This window comes from Harpegnathos saltator, unplaced genomic scaffold, assembly GCF_003227715.2.
Source record: "Harpegnathos saltator strain DR-91 unplaced genomic scaffold, Hsal_v8.6 scaffold41, whole genome shotgun sequence".
NCBI lineage: Eukaryota > Metazoa > Arthropoda > Insecta > Hymenoptera > Formicidae > Harpegnathos > Harpegnathos saltator.
Window position 1 is genome coordinate 535,260 of NW_020230217.1, and position 21,301 is coordinate 556,560.

A 21,301-nucleotide genomic window follows, 5' to 3' on the forward strand; every position below is an offset into this window, starting at 1 on the left:
GACAATCCTGCGCGCATTGAGTGACTCGAGTGGTTCCAACGTCGTGAGAAGGAAAAGAGGAAAGTGAGACGAAATAAGACGAAACCCGAGCTCACAGGATAGTATAAAAACACCCCCACGTGAAATTGTCGTATAAGAGGGAAAAGGGGAGAGGGGGGGAAGAGAGAGAGAGAGAGAGAGAGAGAGAGAGAGAGAGAGAGAGAGAGAGAGAAACAAAGAGAGAGGGCTGCAACTGGTCAGCGAGAATTAATTAGCACTCGGGTGAGTTGTTTCACGACGAAAGAAAGCGCGATTCGAGAAACTTTTATTCGCCCCGGCATCTGGCTCAGATTTAGAAGAAGGTTAAAACGAAAACCACCAGGCGTTCAGATCGTACGGGCTCGGACGTTCGCGATGAATGATCGTGCGAAACACCGGCGTGATCGAGATTGACGGAGCAGTGCGATTATATAGAGGCCGATTAAGACAGTATTGAAAAACCTCGATCGACCGTTTCTTTCTTTCTTTTTTTAGGGGACTCGGAGAGCTCTCGCAGCAGGCTCGATTCTTCTTGAATCACCCTCGCCAAAAGAAAAAAATATCTATTCCCTGGAAAATGAGAAATATTTATTCCCTGGAAATCAAACGTATTTCCTTGTATTAACATTAACATTTTTATACTGAGGTAAAGAGTTTCGAAGTGAGAAGCTATACATCTTCCTGTTAAAACCACTTTTCGTGAAAGAAACTGTGAACATAAGAACTGAAATAAAAGGATTTAGATTTAAGCGAATACGACATTGGTAGTCGTCAAATATCTGTTTTATTTTCTCTCTCCCTGCTGCAACTCTCCTCACAGCTGGTCGACACCTTAGAAACTAATAGTTAATATCAATTAGTCAATTAAATATTATTGAACTTCCTCAAAACTAAATTGTTAACAGAAGAATAAAACCTCTCATGTCCTCAAGTGGCACTTCAGTTTCCATAAATATTACAAATAAATCAATAAAATAAATCAAGATCTTTCCATAATTGAAAAAAATATAACACCATTAAAACCCGAAGTGTTCAAGCTTTTCAACAGAACCAACTCTGTGTGCACTTACCTTGACTCGCACATTGTTAATTCACTAAAGGCCGGTTTTTCAATAATGGTTTAAACTTAGATCAAAGTTTAAACTCTGTTCAAAAGCATTAAATTGTTTTTTAATGGATAGATCAGAATAAAACGTAGTTTAAAGTATAGTTTAACTAAACTGTGAATGATGACCGTTTAAATGTCGTTTAATAGATTAATAAACGTTGTTACATACACACACACACAATATAGTGTCTCTATTATTATATTTAAAATTATATTGTTAAATATTTATAAAAATATAAAATATTTGTTACAATGTTTGATGAAAAATATTATGAAGAGAGTAGTGAAGATGAGAATATTTTAGGATATATAAAATATATCAACATGAAAGAAAATCGTCTTGTAAGACGAAGACCAAATCATTTTGAAATTTGGAATAAAAATAATTTTCTTCAAAGATTTCGCTTATCCGAAGCTATAGTTTATATATTAATAAAAAACATTCAAGACTGTTTAATCGCCAACTGAAAGATATTAATATATGTCATATAAATTAAATGATATATGTAGAATATTTTTCAATTATATTGACTTTATCTGATTAACTAGTTGCAAAATATGGTGTTTACTAATAATGAATATTATACGAATAGTATAAAATTTATTTATATTGTATTTTTTTATTTTCTTCCAGAAATCAGACTTTTTCAGTATCTGGAATGATATTACTAACATTAAGATTTTATGCTAGTGGATTTTTTCTGATAAGCTTAGGTGATTTTGTTGGTGTTCATAAAAGTATAGTAAGTAAAGTAATTAATAAAGTTTCAGAGGCAATTGTTCAACTTAGACCTGATATGTAAAACTTCCGAACAGAAGAAGATATTCAAAGACTTTATGAAAAGTTTTACAATATTACAAGATTTTTACGTTATGTGTGTGCCCTAGACTGCACTTATATTAGAATTAAATCTCCACGCGTCTAAAAGTAACCTGCACAACGATGACTCTTCGTTGCCAACTGAAGAATAACAAAGGTTTATCTAAATTATCTTTAGCATATGCTTGAAAAACACGCAAGATGTAAATAATCTAAGTTTATAGATCAAGGTAGGATCAGATAATCTTTAATTTAAACCACGATTGACAAACCGGCTCTAATTCATTTCCACGACGAGATTACTCGGTCACCGATAAGCACACCTTTGATCACGATCGGAACGTGTTTTGCTCTCCTCTCAAGGAAATGCTCAGAGAAACACTCTCTCTCTCTCTCTCTCTCTCTCTCTCTTTTCCCAAGCAAGCCCGATACTTTTTACATCGTCCTATGACCCACGTCGCAAATGCGACCCCAGCCAACAGCGGACTCGCGAGTCATAACTAATTCGCGGTCGTGACACACGTGACACGCACGGTTGGCTCGACACTCGTGTAATTGGCCGCGTGTTACACGGTTCACGTAGTGCTTCGGCTTCCGGCCCGACGACACGGGCCAGCGTCGGCCGATCGAGCGTAAACTACGAGCTTGCAAATATCAACGATCGCGAATTTAACGCGCGCCGCCGCGCTTCGCAGGATAACACGCACGCACTCGCGGCCGATGTCGGTAAAAGAGCGCGGCGTTGCCGCGCGTTTTCAGCTTTTTAACATTTTTATAAACAAGCGCGCAGGTCCAGCGCATTTTCGAAGGCACGACGATGAATGTCACCTTCGACGTCGGTTTACGTCGTTTACGACAGACGTGAAGAAAAGCCGCACTCGCGTACCGCCGTATAAATTCGTGCGTGACGCAACACGCGTGGGGAATAATAGCGAAACACGCGGCGCGCGTGCTTTCTGAAGAGACGGCAGCTAATAATGTGGTTAATCAATGGTCAACTGTGTATGGCCATCGCTCACGTGTCATCAGCATCGAGTAGAGCTCGCTCGGCGCCGATATTGCGCCGCAGCCCGGCGGAACTCGCGGTGTCTAATGGACATAATATTTCCCGCCGGCCGACCACCGCGAGAACGCGTTTCGAGCGCGATCGGACGCGAGATTGGACGTATTTGGCTTTGATCGCGCGCGCGAAAATAAATGCCGGCGAAAGAAAGAGAGACAGGGGGAGGGCGAGAAAGAGAGAGAGAAAGAAGAAATATCCTTACGGGACTTGTCCGTCGACGAAATTCCCGGAGACGCTCGTATCCCCGCGACGCGCTCCGCGGAATTTCGATTCAAACGCTGACGTTAATTATAAAATGTCCTTTCTCTCTCCGTCACCCCCTCCCGCGCCCCACCCGCCCCTTCCTCGCTCCTTTTCTATCTCCGTTTCGCGGATAGACGAACACGTTCGCGCTCCGCTGTATAAACTCGCGGATCTCCCTCTGCTCCTTCCGTGCGAGCGGCCGTTGACGAGATAATTAGTAGCGAAATCGTACTCGTCAAAGCGATCCTGGAAGATTTAGTCAAGGACCAATCAGCGTTCGCATTAACCATCGTACGTCAGGAGCAGGGCGCCATCGTAGAGCAGCGAATCCCGATCAAATTATCCGCCGCTATACCAGGATCTTCGCCGCCGCCGCCGCCGCCGCCGCTGCCAGTACTGCATTGTGCTCCGGCGGAGGCAGAAGAGGCTTTAGAGCCTGGCGTACGTAGGCTACGGGCTATAGTTTAATCTGGTCTAGCGCGAAAGCCATGATCTAGCCATTCCATGGCGTACGTCGACTAGCACCTGGCATGTACGTGGCGGCGCGATCGCAAATTACGCCAGCCTTACGCGTCGAGAGAGGAGCGAGCTGTATCTCGTGCGTCAAGGTAGAAGAATATGCAATTATGCGTAGAATATATCGGCGGTCAGTGGCGCTAATCGTTTATAGAGAGGCACAGAGAAAAGAGAGACCGTTCGAGATTAATTAACAATAATAATGATTGGTAAGAAACGAGCCGAACGCGATTTAGCCCAAAGGGGCAAAATTGCCGGCGCTCTCGGAAAAGCGAATTTCATAAGAAGCGAAAATTCTGCCGCTCTCTGCCATAGTCATTCTCACGTCCGCTCATTATCACGTTGATTCAAGCGATCTTTCTTCTCCGTATGGCAGCGCCATGCAAAATATATTAGGAGTGTGACTTGGTTCTGAGGATTTTTTTTTCCAAAACTGATTTACTTAAATAAGATAACGGATACCTTAATCAAAATATTTTCCTTCGTTTTTTACAACCTTTTCCCATCTTTTTAGCAAGGGATGAATTCCACGATGATAAAAAGATTCTTCTTCGGAGTTGATATAATTCTCAACAAATTTTCTCACTTGTTCGAAGCTACGAAAGTGTGTATCCTCTAGAGCAGAGCTGAAGACGATCTGCACATTTCGGACGAAATTCAAGCTTTAATGGCGAATTATTACGATAATTCACATGACTTAGTTGATGGAACAACATCCCCATAAATTTCTATCAGAATTCTACGACCTTTACTCGCCATTTTCTTCTGATTAAAAAACAAGAGCAACGCATGTCGAAGATGCTCTTTAGAAAGTTCCATTTTTAAGATGTTATTTAACACGACTTTTACTGCGTCTATTGTTAGTAAACGACTAAATATCATGGATTGATATTAAGGCATTAAAAAATAATAGTTGTGATTGGAATTTTGTTTTCGACAAATCTGATATTAATGCCATCTCTTGCAAAACCCTGAACACTAAGTCACACCCCTAATACAAAAGTAGCTGTGAAAAGAAATGTTTGAAAAAAAACGGTTTTCTAATAAAATATGAACAACAAATTCCGGTTGCAATTGTTAAAACACAGTCTAAGTTATCGAACAGTCTAGCATCTTCAATCGAAATTTCTGACTCGTTCATTTTACCAGAAAATTCACTCATTCAACCAAACATTCCTCCTTCCATGTAAGAAACAACATAGCATGTCCTCAAGTAAAATTTTATTAAAAACCACTTTGAATCGACATAAGAAAATATCTTCATTATCTATTTGATCGTCCAAAGTTTAGCAAAACGCTTCAGTTCTTCGACGGCTTGTTGCCTCGGATATTATCAATATCGTGATATTTTCGTCGAGGAAAAATCAATTCCAAATAGTTCAGAAAACTCCTCTTAACATTCTGGCGACCGCGATTATTTCGGAAAAATTGTCCACTATCACAAAAAGTAGTTTACGAAAATTCACTTAGACGTACCTAAAAAGACAGACTTTCTCCTGATATACAAATCCACCTGTCTCGCTTTATATAGCCGCAATAATATTACAATTATATTTTGTTATCACCGAAAACTGTCTCCTTCGCTTCGTCACAGTATCAAAATTTAAATCGCGAGAGCTCTGCGATACCCCGTATAGAAATTCGCTTGTTGCTCGGTGCGTTAAGTTTTGAAAGCACAAGATCCGCGAAGAATCGAGTTTCAAGTCGCGAAGTTCTCCGCACAATGAAAACAGCGCTAATGCGCCGCACGATGCGATTCGCCGTGCGCGTCAATTAGCAGCCGCGTAACGACGCGCGTTAATAGAATCGGCTGATCACGCCGGCTGATCGATCTCTGCCGGTGAAGACTGATCTCTAGAGCTGGGAGAGTCGCGAAGCAAGCGCCGACTCCGCCTGTCGCAATTATTAAAGAGCATCCGCTTTAATCCGCGTAGAAACGGCCGCGTTTCGCGACGGCGGCGGCGGCGTTCACGCGCGCGTGGAAAATATGCTAATACACGGTATACACGGGGCGGCCCCGCCAACGTTGTACGCAGATAAACGGAATGGCACGGGCGCAAGCGTGTTCTGACCGTCTCTGAAAATGTGTTTACAGCGTGTTAGGCGGTCGATCATGCGTCACTGATGCACAGAGGCGCCGCGGTGCCTTCATTCTTTGACGTTCCATTATGCAAAATCGTCTTCCGCGTCGTACCGCCGACGCCGACGCCGACGCCGAATGCCGAACGACGCGTGGACGATTTGACGTGAATTCACGCTGATGATGCCGAAGCCAACCGCCAGACAAAATACTGCCCATCAACGACGAACGCGCCGCGACGAAAATTGAAAAAGGATGAACGGCCGCGACCGGCCAGATCGAACGTCGACGAAGAAAGCGTCAAAGGAATATACAAGGTGTCACTTGCAGCACGATCGTACGTCGAAACATTCTTCTAGCGTCTAATTGAAAGAGGGAAAGAGAGAGAGAGAGAGAGAGAGAGAGAGAGAGAATAAATTATTTATTTAGCATTTTGGAACGCGTCCCGTCAAGTGCAGAAATTTCAATGCGTGTGATAAAGGAAATTTAAATCGAAGCATCGCAGAAGAAAATAGTACGACGGTATCTGCATTGAGTGTAGCAAAATTGTGGCATCAACACATACGCTAGACGTACGTAATATCATCGTCGGCTAAAAATCGGCTTGAACGGCCTCTTCGGCAAATTTTCGAGCGGACGAAACAAAACATCGAGGAAAGAATCGCTCGAGATAAACGCTCGTCAGTCTGCGAAAATACCGTTTCTCGCGCAAGAGGAACACCCGAAAAGAAAGTCCAAGAGCATTCTAGAATGGCAAGGCGATTCCGCGGCTACCGGTCGGATAACGCTTCGTCTTTTATGTTTATTATCGCAGAGAAATCTGAGGGAAAAAATTGAAAAGCCCGAATAAAGAACAGGAAACAAGCGAGGAGGATATATCCTCTTTGACCAGAGGCAACATGCGGCGCGGAAGCGAGGCGAGGGTGAGACGGAGGAAGGAAGGGCGATGGGAGGAGAGGGCAGGGAGAGTCGCGGGATGACGGATGGAGAGAGCAGGAAGCGACACAGGAAGAACCGGAACCTATTACTCCAGATAACAACTTCCCTAAGGCTTCCCTTTCCTACCTTCGGCTACATTGACCTGCCGTATGTATGTCTGTATGTATGTACGTCTGTATATACGTTTCGATTTTTGTACATACGATCCTCGGCAATCCTTGGCAAGCTCGGCCGGCGAAGGAGAGGGTGCGGAACCCGGAAATTTACCACTTCTGTTGCCATTTTCCTCGGCGGCCGCCTGCCGCTGACCGCGCAACTGGTGGTATACGTATGAACGAGTGGAGAGCGCCGGCTATCTTTATCGAAATCTGTTGAATATAGTCGCGCGACTCCGATATCTATCCGCCAACCATTAATCCGCAACTAACGACGCTCTACTGAGAAAAAAGGATTACGGCGGTCCCAATTAATGACAGCATTATAATTTGTGACGGTCGCACCGCTTGCGCTTGATGAGTCGGCTCATACTGGCGCGTATTAATCTTAAACGTGTGTGTTCTTGCTTTAAATTGTAACACCCGAAAAAAAAATAATTTCAAAACAAGTAAAATCATCTAAATTTTAGAGGATTTTATTCTTATATATAGCCTCAAGAAGAATCCTCTAAGATTAAGAGGAAAATATTATAAACACATTATTCTTAAAGTTAGAGAAATTATGTGTTATACGTATAATGCAAATCTTACTGATTTTAATATAAATTTCCTCTTATGCAGATTATTTAATCTTTTTTTTTAAAGGATCATTATTTATTCTTACTGGTTATACTAGTTAATTTGAAATAATTATTATAATGTATAACGAAAAGCAATATATATACATATGGTGTCCCATTTTAAAGGATCCACTCAAATATCTCGGAAACACTGCGTTAAATCGAAAAATGTTTCAGACAAAAGTTGTATGGTTTCAAGGGGTACATAAAACAACTATATCAGTTTGTTTATAGATGGCACCACTTTCGAGATATTCATTGATCATTACTTTTCTTAAATGGAAACCCCAATTTTTTATTATATCTTTTTCTACTAGTTAATTTTAACAACTTTTATCTAGAAGATCTTTCTATTTGCCTAATATTTTTTGAGATATTTAAAAGAAACTTGGTAACTTTTGCAATATTTAACCTACAATATTTCACTATTTGTCCGAAGAAAAAACAGTGCTAGACATTTTCACTCCATTTAGTCTAAGAATTGGTATAAGAATATATTGTTACAATAGCGCCCTGACTTGTGTTAATTTGATGATTTTGAAATTTCCAAAGATCAATAAGTTAATAAAAGTTAGGATACTATTGTAACAATATGTTCTTGAGACCAAATAAAGTAAAAAAGTCTAGCACTGTTTTTTCTCCCGACAAATAGCGAAATATCATAGGTTAAATACTGAAAAAATTACCAAGTTTCTCTTAAATATCTCAAAAAATATTAGGCAAATAAAAAGATCTTCTAGATAAAAGTTGTTAAAATTAACTAGTAGAAAAAGATATAATAAAAAATTGGGGTTTCCATTTAAGAAAAGTAATGATCAGTGAATATCTCGAAAGTGGTGCCATCTGTGAACAAACTGGTATATTTGTTTTGTGTATCCCTTGAAACCATACAACTTTTGTCTGAAACATTTTTCGATTTAACACAATGTTTCTGAGATATTTTAGTAGATCCTTTAAAATGGGACACTCTGTATATATAAATGTACTTCTGGCTCCAGTTCTACATTAAATAGACACGAATGAAATAAGATCACCATAACAAATAAATTTCCAATCAGTTTTGTTATGGATTTCATAACTACAAAGATGTTCATCATAACTAATTGTATGAAACATAGTTAAAAGAAAAAATATTTTATTCAACTTCTCACAATAGATTATAAACTATATATTTGATCAAATATAGGTAAATTATCTTTGTTATATGTTATAGCAACACACATACCTTTTTTAAAAAGCATTCCAAATATTTGGACCCATGAGCATATGGTTATTTTTTCGTTCATGTTTGGAGGTAGAGTATGACTGAACAAAAGAAGCCGACATTCAAATCAACATATTCCTCTTTATATAAGAAGAAAATTGATACAAGAGAAAATCCTCTTGAAATAAGAGGAAAACAGTTAGAATGATATCTAATAAATTTTAGATGAATAGTTCATTTTAATTGCTTTATCGAAAGAGGAATTCTTTTTCTGTAAAAGGCTTCGCTTAAAATATGAGACTATGGGAAAAATCACTTTACAAATATAATACTTTTTTTTTGGGTGTCAAATATTAGAATTTCTCTATAAGTTAGAAAAATATGACACAATTGAGACTCTAAATGTTTAAGCTTTCCGACAAAATCAGTACTTCGTTTACTGAGACATATATTATCAACTGATTAATTTATTTTCACGTTAAAGTTACTCGGTTAGCAATTGGGACATTCGTCTTAATAACTTACTCTGATTATAATTATTTTCAGTCGACCGCGAGGTATTGTGGTTCTAACAAAAAAAAATGATAATAGTAATATGCATATAACATTATTATCGCCGATATTAATTGTAAAAATGGTTCTCCTGGCTCACTATATCATTCTTTTGCCGTGCGATTACGCTTACAAGTGCCGTGCACTTTTTCCTCAATGTTTTTTCGCATCGAAAGAGAAAGAAAAAATATGAGTTCGTCGATCACGATGGTGTCATCAGCTGTCGTTGTTCGAACTTCCGTCGTTTCTCATGAACGTTTTCCAACTCGGCCAGCGAGGGATAATCACGCGTATCGAGAATATCCGCGCTTGTAATCGCGCGTCCGACCACCGAAAACTCGTTATCGGCTGAAAGAGACACCCTCCTCGATGTGAGCGTCCGATATCAGCGAGCGATAGCGTCGCGATGCAACGGCCGGGGACGAAGACCGTAAATCCAGTTTTATCAATGTTTTCGGAACCGTCGGGCTGGACGAGAGGATTAGCGATGTCGTACTTTATGCAGGTCAATTGAACCATTGGTGGCAGCGGACATGCGAAGCGTGAAAAGGACGAGATTCGGGTCGAAATGGAAATGGGCGTCGCGCGGTGGCGGCGGCGGCGGCGGCGGCGGCGGGGACGCCGCCGACGCCACTGCTGCTAAATGGGCCCCGGAGCGGGTTACCCAACTGTTGCGCCTTCATCAGAAATTTATGCAGAATCCCGGGTTAACCGTCCCGGCCAATCAGCTTTGTAACCGAGCTAACGTCGTACCGACGAGAGAACGAGAGCGAGGGCAACCCTGATTTAGTAAAAAGGTATTTAATATTTCACACGTATGCGGCTTACGTCGCGACCGAGCTCCGACATAGCTTCGGTGCTCGCTGCTCGAGAACGAAAAAGGGGTGAGACAGAAGGGGAGGAAGACCCCTCATCGATTGTTCACTCGTGGCCGAATCACTTTTTCCATCGAGCTATTTTCGAGTAGCGTTCGACATACGCGAACGACGACTGCAAACGCACGAAGGTTCAAGAGACGCTGAAGTTTGAGAGAACAAGGCGAAGGCCACGTACACTCGACTATCTGGATGTTAGATAAATCTGATTTCCGCGCGGGAAAGTCGCGTTCCCCGCGATTTATTTTCATTAAACGAGAAGGGGAAGACGAAAAAGAGAGGAAACGTTACACGCGCAATATAAAGCTAATTTTTCCAACATCCGCGACCCTTCCTTAAAACAAACGAGATTACGTTCCGTGTCCGAGGGAAAACACGGCGAGAAAGAGTGATAAAGTAATTAGAGTGTCACGGGAATATTCCGATGGGCCTCTGGAAAGTGGACCACGAAACACTTACCCACTAGTGCCAAAATTACTGTCAGCAGGGAGGCGGCTGGCAACGACACGGTCAGATTGAACTCCAGCATTTGTATGAGATCAACTGAAACAGAAGGAACGACAGAGCGTGTTTTAATATCCTTTTCCTGTGCGCACGTGCTCTAATTCTTCGTATATTGATACTACCTCGTATTAATAATATTAATAATAATATGTATAATAAATTATACATCGAATATTCGCATATATTGTATATATATTTCTACTTCAAAATTATTTTTTAGATTATATATAAATTATGCATATAGAATGCTATTATACAGGGTATATATAAAAAATACCGGGACGACGAAATATCTGGAAAACTAAGCACTTTAGAAAGAAATGTTTCAAACAAAAGTTGTATGGTTTCAAGGGAGACATGAAAAAATTATATCATTTTGTTTAGATGGCGCCACTTTCGAGATATTCACTGATCATTACTTTTCTTAAATGGAAACCCCAATTTTTTATTACATCATCTTTTTCCATCAATCAATTGGACAACTTTTGTCTGAAACATTTTTTTATTTGCCTAATATTTTTTGAGATATTTAAGGAAAACTTGGTAACTTTTTAATAATATTTAGCTTACGATATCTTGGTAACTATTTGTCGGAAGAAAAAATGGTACTAGACTTTTCTTACTTCATTTGATTTTAAGAATATGCTGTTACAACAGTGCCCTAACTTTTGTTAATGTAATGACTTTTGGAAATTTCAAAATCATCATATCTCACGCGTTACTTAAAACCCTATAATCCTTTTGTATTTAACATTCTTTTTCTATCTTGCATATTTTAAAAGTTATCCAAGTGGCCTGTTTTAGGTGCCTCATCCTGTATATGTATGTATATATACATATACATATGTGTGTGTGTGTGTTATTTCATTAGACACATTAAATACATAACATGAATACAAGGTATCTGACATGACGTTATACCTTCAGCAGTGACCAAAAAGTGCTGCAACGGTTCGTATTTTATTGTAATTTCTTCAAAAACGCCTCAAAATCTCTTCAAAAATATCATATGTTTATAACACCTACAAAACTGTGATACACAAACACACATAAGAGTACTCTTGCGCGTGCACGTACATATGTTATGTGTGCGGATAGGTGGGTGTGTAGTCACTTAAATTCATCGCATAGATAGGACGCTCTATGGAAATGGTTACTCCAGTGGAGGAAGAACTCGAATTTAATATTTATCAGGCACATCGTAGCGGTGAGACGACTCGGTGCGAGAGCGCGGAAGGTTATTACATAAGTTCAGCAACACCGTGAAGGAATCGTGTCGCGTTCGACGAGACGACTCAAAGCTCGATACGAATTAATTTCGAAACTTCGTCAATCTTGATTTAAATTCCACGAAACTTTCTATCGCGACCGCTTTAAGCGACCGCGCCTCCGTGCAGCAGGTTGTGTATTGATTTATTTCTCACGCGCGCGTCTTCCCGCCACGTATAAATATGCCCCAAACGCGGAGAGGATGTACGCGAGCGAGTGATCTCGCTCGCTGTCGAAAGAACGAGATAGAAAGAGAGAGAGAGAGAGAGAAGGGGGGCGGGGGCGGGAGAGGGGAAGGTAGCTCCTCCCCCTCTTCATCCATTTTCTTCCTCATGGTTACACATCGCCGCCACCGTCGTCATCGTCGTTGTTGTCCGTTTGATTTAAAGGCGCGGAGTGACAGCTTTGTGTTTACGACTCTTTCGGATAATCAGCTACGTCGGGCTGCTGCAAGCGTCGTAAGGAGAGAGCCGAGATTCAAGGCTAGATTAAAAATTCATAATCGCGCCCGTCGTCCGTGCGGCCGGGCGCCATGGGTGCAACAAAGCAATTAAAAAGTTAATACCGTCACTCTCGTGCTGGACGGCCGCCGCGGCGCGCCGGCGAGCGAGCCGCGCCTTCTTTATGGGGCACGCGGTATCGTACTTTGCAAATTTGTGCGCGACACTCCTCTGGCGGTTCAATTTAATGAATTTTAGATTTTAACTTATCATCCACTAACTCTCCGCCCTCCGGTTATTAAAACTTGCGCCGCGGTCCTTCGTCCTATCCCGCATAATCTCCTCTCTAACCAGCGCCACGTGTATCTTATATTTATTCTCTCTTTTCTTTCGTTCTACTTTCTCTCTCTCTCTCTCTCTCTCTCTCTCTCTCTCTCTCTCTCTCTCTCTCTCTTTCTCTCTCCTCTTTTCCTTTTCTACTATTCGTTCCGCTTCCGTTCTAATTAGATCCGTTATATGTGTCACTAAATATATGCTCGAAAATTCATTCTAAGCGCCCGTGAGTTACGTTAAATCTCGGTTCACCCCGGTGACAATAAAATCGAATAGCCTATCCGATAATTATATAGAAAAGCTCATACATCTCGGATTTCTTTTATTTGAATTATATGTAATTTATAATTTATATATTATGAAAAGCGAAATTCTCTGAGTCACCTGTACTCTAAATGCAAATAGTTTCCGGAATATATCACTTGTATTGTACAGTAGTTTTATCCTTCGTTACATCATTCTTCATCGCTGTCATCATTCGTATTGTTGTCCATGCTTTATATCTCTCTCATGTTTACATGGCCTAGTTTCTGTAGAAATACTCTTCGAATATTTCTCTTTCGCCATGCCGAGTGTATCGTATACTAAAATAACAGATCCTAAAGAAATTATGGCGAAAGCATCTACGCGAGATTTGAGTTTAGATATGTAAGAAAATTTATAAAGAAGTTTTTAATTTATAAAGATTTTAATGTTAAGTTGCTTAAGCTCAAACATCATGCGTGTAGAATCCTTATTAATCTTTTCAAGATCTGTTGGTTCAGTGAGATAGATTCTCAATTCTTCAATTTAACAAGGCGATAAATTTGAATATCTTTGATAGGCGGTCCGTGCAATGTATTCGGAGAAATTGATAAGCGCGCGTGTAAATAAAAATGTAAACACAGAAGAATAACACACGTGTGTTTGAGGAGTGAGAATAACGAAGAATATCTCGCTCTCGATATAATTCAACGTAAAATCGCAAAATAATTGTAATTGTAAAAGCTACTAAAAACTCCGTTCTTTCTAATATATATTCAAAACAAAAAAATTTGGAATCTATAATCTTTTATATATTTTTTTTTTTTTTTTAATACTTTCTGAATATTCACGGAAAATTCGGATATATTTTTATTGCGAATAAATCTCACGGAATAAATTTTCAGAATGTAACGTGACAACGTGAAAGTTTAATGTAATCAAAAGTCTTGTGTAATTTTCAAAATCGATTTCTCTCTTATGCTTCTCTCCAGAGGCACAGTGTAACGAGAAAACTGGCAAAAGAGAAGAAAGATGAGGGAAGTCTAAGAGTCACTGTAACAAAAGCAGACTAGCGGAAATATCATAAACATGAGCGGGAAACGGGTGGGATGAGCGAAAACTTGGTCGGCCATAAACCGTCTGACGCGAAACACCCAAAACTCGCAGATGGATGGAGGAAATATGCCGCCCTTCGTGCTGTTTTTCTATGCAAATTTGTATTTCAAACGATTAACCTGCGAAAATAACTTCCCTCGTTGCTCCCGTTTAAACTTTCAATTTCCTCTTTCTTTTTTTAAGCTAATTTTCGATGGAAGCGTGAAAAAAATCACCAAACACCTCGCGCCGTTTTGTCAATGTTGCAAAACGGAAGACAGAGAGAGAGAGAGAGAGAGAGAAAGAGAGAGAGAGAGAGAGAGAGAGAGAGAGAGAGAGAGAGAGAGAGAGAGAGAGAGAGAGAGAGAGAGAGAGAGAGAGAGAGAGAGAGAGAGACAGACAGACAGACAGACAGAGAGAGAGAGAGAGAGAGAGAGAGAGAGAGGGGGGGGGCGATTAAGACCAAAATCAAACCTCGCCCCTAAAAGTTTGTTTAATTAAATTAATTAAGTTTAAGTTAAGTTTCAAAGATAAACAAACGCACAAAGAATACTATTTATCGATTACCTCGAAAATTCATAATTTCTCCAGAAAAACAAATGTTGGTTACAAGATGAAGGTTTTATTGTTATTTCAAGATTAGTCTCTGGTGACAATATATTTTATACACATTGTAATAATTAATTATTACATGGAATATAATATATACATTAAACATATAAAAATATACACACACATATATATATATAGCATAAAAATTTAACGTAATAACAATGACATTCGATTGTTACGCATGGAATGAATCAGCAATAAGAGAATACCAGGAATGCTAATCGCTATTACAGATGATAAATCTTGATTTTAGATTAGTTCGCGAAATTTTCAAGACTATTTGTCACTTTATCAATTGCAATGTCACTACTACGATAACGATAATACAGCAAAACATCGTTAGCGATACGATACACTGTATCTTCTCCAAGTTAGAAAAAACAGCACTGAGAAGTGTGTAAATATATATTTCTCGGAAGTGTCAATGATAGTTAATCGATCATAGATGACGATACAAATATTCACAGAGCACAAGCAGTTCAGAATGCATTATCTCGACGTGTGGAAAATTTCAGCGCTCTTTCACGAATTAATAGCATCATAAAAATGATATTCCTATATTCTCAACACTCTGTATTGCATATTACAAATTCAATCCAGTTGTAATTTCCGACAGCATTTTTGCGAAAATCACGATTCTTGTCGAAATCTCTCTGAAGGAATTATTTCTCGAAGATTTCTATCTGCACTTTTCTCATGAGTTGACGAGTGAAAATTGAGAAAGAAACAATATTTTTAAAATTTAATATGTATATTTTCATAATCATTAATTAAATTTGCTTTCGAATACCTTTGCAAATACTTCTTTCGTGTTCTGTAATCTGCACTGTTCTATATACATTAATAAGAGATATCTTGATAAGAGATGATAAGAATGAAATATACATTTTTTTATCGATGAGATATAAAAATATTAAGCCAGTTAACCTGTAATTGTTATTTTTGCAATGGAATAGTCAAGATGTCTCTCAATTACTCGACCTACTGTTTTTCTGTGCTCATAAACTTGCTATCTAATTCCAGAGGATGAGTCATGTCTAACGAGCGACGATCACTGATGTGAAACGTCCTCTCTCACGACTGATACGTGGCAAGATCGAGCTTTGGACTGTTAAGGAAAACATCGAGCTGCACTGTCATCGAATTATTCGTATTACGTGGATTACGTAAGCGACATGGGAGCAACAATGAACGAACCGAAACAACGGCTGCTCGCTTCTGCCGTACTTTAGAAATGTTCCGTGTCAAAAATAATATCGGATAAATTCAATTTTAATGTTTCCCTTTTCCTCATGTTAAAAACGAAATGAGAATATATGTCGCAGCAACGGATATATATCGCGGTAATAACGACATCCTCTTTCATGGGCCCGAATGGAACGTCTCACAGCAATAAGACTTTACTTTGACACTTTAATATTCCATTAGTCCATAAACACGGGTTACGTAATAGTCATTTCAAGCTAACGAGTGACGCAAACTCGACAATCTACGCATTTTGCCACTGTGTTCAACATGATACCTAGTCTTCCCTTGACCTTCCTCACTGGCAGAATAGAAAACACATACATATAATTCTCATTAGCAAGAAACAAATATGTAACACGCAAGCGGAAGAAAATACACATTTACGCTAGACCTTCGCGTCGCAATTAAACCAGTTCGTAGATTTCGATCGCATTCGAGAGCAGTCTTGTTTACATACGCATGTCGAATATCCTAATTATAGAACGACTAAACAACTACGGTGTAGAATAAACTATTCCCCCCCCCTCACCTACTACAATAAACGATTTCACTTCTGCCTCTTCTCCAAGGCGATCCAGAATCCCTTCTCGGGCAACAACGCAAACTGCTTTTTGTCGAACACGATGGGCTCGGAGGTCTTCTCCGTGGTCTTGAAGACGAACCTGTGAATAAGGTGAGCTATCAACAGCTTCGTCTCCATGAGAGCGAAGCGATTGCCGATGCACTTTCTGGGTCCGTGGCCGAAGGGCACATAAGTATATGGTACGATATTGTCCTTGTTCTCTTCACTGAACCTCTCAGGGTCGAACTTGGAGGGGTTCGGAAAGTACTTGGGGTCATGGTGCAGCGCGTAAACAGGTGTCCAAGTCATGGAATCGGGCTCGATGATGACGCTCTTGCAGCCGGGCTTCGCCGGCGGAAGCTCGTATCTCTTGGCGCAGAGCCTGTCGATGAAGATCACCGGCGGATACTTTCGCAAAGCCTCCGACACTACCATGTCCATGTAAACCATCTTCGACATTGCCTCATACGTGATCTCACCATTACCCTCGGCGAAGTGCCTCTCCACCTCCTCCCACAAGCGATCTTGGATGTCCTGATGAACTGCGAGCTCATGGGCGACGAAGCACATGAGTGTCGCGGACGTCTCGAAGCCGGCGAAGAAGAAGATGAAGGCTTGCGCTACAATGTCGTCCAAGGTCATCTCATGCACATTGGGGCCTTCCTTGTCCCGAGCTTGCATCAGCAAGTGAATCATGTCCGGTCGAACGATACCCTGCTCTTCGCGGACTTTGATAGTCTCCGCCACGATCCTTTTGAAGAACTGCGACGTAGCCGGCGGGAAGAAGCTCATGCCCAGCATCTTCCCCAATCGCGGAGAAGCGCGGAGAAATATGAACTTTAGCAAGGACTTGAAGCTACCAAAGTCGGTAGCCTCGAGTCCCCTGATGAAGAATTCGTTGTTCCGGTCCTTCATGGAGTTGACACTGATGCCGAAGGCCGACGTGGCGATCACGTCTGTGGTATACCGCCTGAAGACTTCCTTCGTGTCGATGGAAGTGCACAACTCCGGATGATCAGCCAAATACTCGGCGAACTGACAGGAACACTTGGACACTAGCTCAAACATGGCCTTCATCTTGCTGGCGGTAAAGGAAGGGCTCAACGTGTTCCTCATCTCTTTCCAGCGATTGCCACGCAAGGAGAAGACGTTCTTACCGAACAACGGATCTACCTCTTCGCTTGCGAAGCTCTTATGGTCTGGGAAGTGCTCGAAATCTTTCACCATCACGTCCCTGATCAAATCAGGGTCGCGCAAGAGGACGAGAGGAGTGGCCATGTCCATGAGGCCGATGTACTTTGCGTCTGGTTCATGTTTGTAGGTTAAATCGCTGTACTCAACGAAGCTCATGCGTCGCAGAAACACTTTCCAGGACGATCCAAGGCCTGGAACCGTGCCTATGTACGGGATACCCCGTTTCTTCCAGTACATGCACTGATGGTATACAACAGCGATGGCCTTCAACACGCCGATGCTGACCAAAGTGGTGAGCAAAAACGCGAAAGGTGATGAAAATAACCATGACGATGATGACGACGACGGTTCCATCGTGATCAGCACGTCCACGAACGAATGGCTACGCTGCTCGCAGCATAGCACGTTATAAATACAGACATGTATGTATGTTCACCAGCGCGAATCTTATCACGCACGAGCAGAGGGGGCACGAGAGAAACGCCTCTCGGAATTATTGCAGGCCATTGCGTCAGCAACATGTGCGAGCTACGTGGTAATGAACAGTCATATGCAACAATCCATTTAAACGTGTCATTCAGAAGTACAAGAAGTACAACTTTTCGGCAAAATCAAATTATAGCAAATCCCACAGAGAGAAATGTTTCGCTCCGAGACGACATGTGATTATATTATTAATGGGTTATTAAAAAGGTCATTTAAAAGCCATAACGCTGAATCATATGCAAAAATGTATAAGTTGGATCAAGTTAGATTAGGTCAGTCCGGGTTTTATTCGGAGAGGGAATGCAGGTGGAGGGGCAGAATCCTTCTTCCGCTCATATGTACTGTCAAGCATCTTTTAATGTACACTGTGTCGGTTAAATAGGCTCTAATTATGAAACTTCTATTGTTAATAGCTTATAATAAAAAAATAAGCGAAAGTTCAAACTTTTTGCACGTTGGTCAGAGCTATGTCCTTGACAACATATGTCAAACTGCCAAGTGATTGAAATAAATGAAATCACCACTAATATTAATATTTATCCAGATGGGTGGACGAAACATACCTCTCTTCGTGTTGTGTCCTCATAAGAATATATATTTCAAACGAATAATCTGCGAAAATAACTTGCTTCGTTGCTCCCGTTTAAAACTTCTACTTTCATTTCCATTTTCTAAGCCAATTTCTAATGAAAGCATAAGGCAATATTACAAACGCGCATTGTCTTGTCGATCTTACAAAAAGGAAGAGAGAGAGAGAGAGAAAGAGAGAGAAAAGGAGAGAAAAAAGAGAGAAAGAGAGAAGCAGGCGAATAAGACGCTCCCGAAAGTTCGTCTAATTAAATTAAGTCCCGCAAAGATAAATAAACGCATAAAGAGTATTATTTATCGATTATCTCCGAAGTTCATAATTTTTCCAAAACGTTTTATTGTTGTCACAAGATCATTTATTGATGACAATATATTTCACACGTATATATGTGTATATCACAAAAGCTTAACGTAATAAAAATATAAAGCAACAATGACATTCGATTGCTATTAAATACATATAGTACAAATCAGTAACAAGGAAAATGACGAGTAATTTATCGCTATCACTAATGAAAAACACTTGACCTTCGTATCGCGTTAAAAGTCTCATGAATTTCCACCGCTCTCAAGAGCGATCTTATCTACATTCATATGTTGAATATCCTAATTATAAAAGGACTAGTCATATCTGTTGAAGATGCATAATAAACTATCCCTCCCTCCTACTGTATCCCAATTCACTTTTGCCTCTTCTCTAAGGCGATCCAGAAACCGCCATCAGGCACCAACGTGAAATGCTTCTTATCAAATACGATAGGCTCGACAGTTTTCCCCGTAGTCTTGAACATGAATCTGTGAAGAAGGTGAGCCACCAAGAGCTTCGTCTCCATGAGAGCAAAGCGATTGCCGATACATTTCCTAGGCCCTAAGCCGAAGGGCAAGTAAGTGTACGGCACGATGTTGTCCTTGTTTTCGTCGCTGAACCTCTCGGGGTCGAACTTGGAGGGATTCGGGAAATATTTGGGGTCATGATGCAGCGCATAAACAGGCGTCCACGTTGTGGAGCCAGGCTCAATGACGACGCTTCTGTAGCCAGGCTTTGTCGGCGGAAGTTCGTATTTCTTGGCGCAGAGCCTGTCGATAATTATATTCAGCGGGTATTTCCGCAGCGCCTCCGACACCACCATGTCCATGTAAACCATCTTCGACATCGCCTCATAGGTGATCTCGCCATTTCCTTCGGTAAAATGCTTCTCCACCTCTTCCCAAAGGCGGTCTTGAATGTCTCGATGCACCGCGAGCTCATGGGCGATGAAACACATGAGCGTCGCCGATGTGTCGAAACCGGCGAGGAAGAAAAGTAGGGCCTGCGCGACAATGTCATCTAGTGTCATCTCATGCGCACCTTCCTTGTCCCGAGCTTGCATCAGTAAATGAATCATGTCTGGCCGGATGATACCTTGTTCTTCCCGGACTTTGATTGTCTCCGCCACGGTTCTCCTGAAGAACTGCGACGCGGCCGGCGAGAAAAAGCTGAATCCCAGCATTTTCGCTAATCGTGGACACGCGCGAAGAAATATGGATTTTAGTATGAACTTGAAACCACTGAACTTGGAAGTCTCAAGACCCCTGATGAAAAATTCGTTGTCCCGATCTCTCATGGAGTTGACACTGATGCCGAAAGCCGACGTGGCGATCACGTCGGTAGTGTATCGTCTGAAAGCCTCCTTCGTATCCATGGAGGAGCACAGTTCTGGATGATCGGCCAGGTATTCGACGAACTCGCGGGAACACTTGGACACTAGTTCGAACATGACCTTCATCTTGCTAGCGGTGAAGGAAGGGCTGAGTGTGTTCCTCATTTCTTTCCAGCGATTGCCACGCAAGGAGAAGACGTTCTTACCAAACAACGGGTCTACCTCTTCGTTCGAGAAGGTCTTATGATCCGGGAAGTGCTCGAAGTCTTTCACCATTACGTCTTTGATCAACTCAGGGTCGCGCAGGAAGACAAGAGGAGTGGCCATATCCATAAGGCCGATGTACTTTGCATCTGGCACATGATTGTAAAGAAATAGGATGTACTCCATAAAGCTTATACGTTGCAGAAACATTTTCCAGCCCATTTTCATGCCCGGAATCGCGCGTATTTGAGGAACATCTCGTTTCTTCCAGTATATATGCTGATGATGCAGATAGGCGATAACCTTCAGCATACCGATGGTAACTAAAGTGGTCAATAAAATCGCAAAAGGCGACGAGAATAACAACGACGGAAACAACGACGACTCCATCGTGATCAGACGATCGGAGAACGAATGGCTACGTCTGCGGCATAGCACGTTATAAGTACAGACATATACAGTCATCAGAGCGAATCTTATCACGCATAAGCAGAGGGGGGAACGAAAGGTACGCCTCTCAGAACTGACACCATTGCATCAGCAACATATAAGCTACATAGTAGAATAGCCGTATGCAACAATCTTTTTAAATTTGTCATTTCAAGCGCACGCAACTTTTTGGCTTAAGCAAATTACAGCAAATCAAGTAGAGAGGAATATTCCGCTCCGAGACAATATTTCGACACTCTC

The 21,301-nt window shown here is 41.1% G+C and overlaps 3 protein-coding genes across 4 annotated transcripts in view; all 3 read right to left on the bottom strand.

The window, feature by feature from the left end:
- LOC105190030 (membralin) overlaps positions 1 to 21,301 on the bottom strand; it is a 140,407-nt gene that overhangs the window by 81,324 nt on the left and 37,782 nt on the right. For both annotated transcript variants that reach the window (XM_025301314.1, XM_025301315.1), the window contains exon 9: positions 10,653 to 10,736. In XM_025301314.1, coding sequence (XP_025157099.1) covers positions 10,653 to 10,736 — 84 coding nt within the window. The remainder of the gene's footprint in view (positions 1 to 10,652; positions 10,737 to 21,301) is intronic.
- LOC105190015 (cytochrome P450 9e2-like) lies at positions 15,081 to 18,089 on the bottom strand. Its single transcript, XM_011152485.3, has one exon. It carries the CDS (start codon positions 18,045 to 18,047, stop codon positions 16,485 to 16,487), a length of 1,563 nt encoding a protein of 520 aa, XP_011150787.1. The 5' UTR covers positions 18,048 to 18,089; the 3' UTR covers positions 15,081 to 16,484.
- On the bottom strand, positions 19,085 to 21,091 carry LOC112589147 (cytochrome P450 9e2-like). Its single transcript, XM_025301319.1, has one exon. The coding sequence runs from the start codon at positions 21,074 to 21,076 to the stop codon at positions 19,448 to 19,450; it is 1,629 nt and encodes a 542-aa protein (XP_025157104.1). The 5' UTR covers positions 21,077 to 21,091; the 3' UTR covers positions 19,085 to 19,447.

Coding starts and splice junctions, on each gene's coding strand:
- LOC105190015 (XM_011152485.3), bottom strand. CDS start 18,047: ATGGAACCGTCGTCGTCATCATCGTCATGGTTATTTTCATCACCTTTC.
- LOC112589147 (XM_025301319.1), bottom strand. CDS start 21,076: ATGACTGTATATGTCTGTACTTATAACGTGCTATGCCGCAGACGTAGC.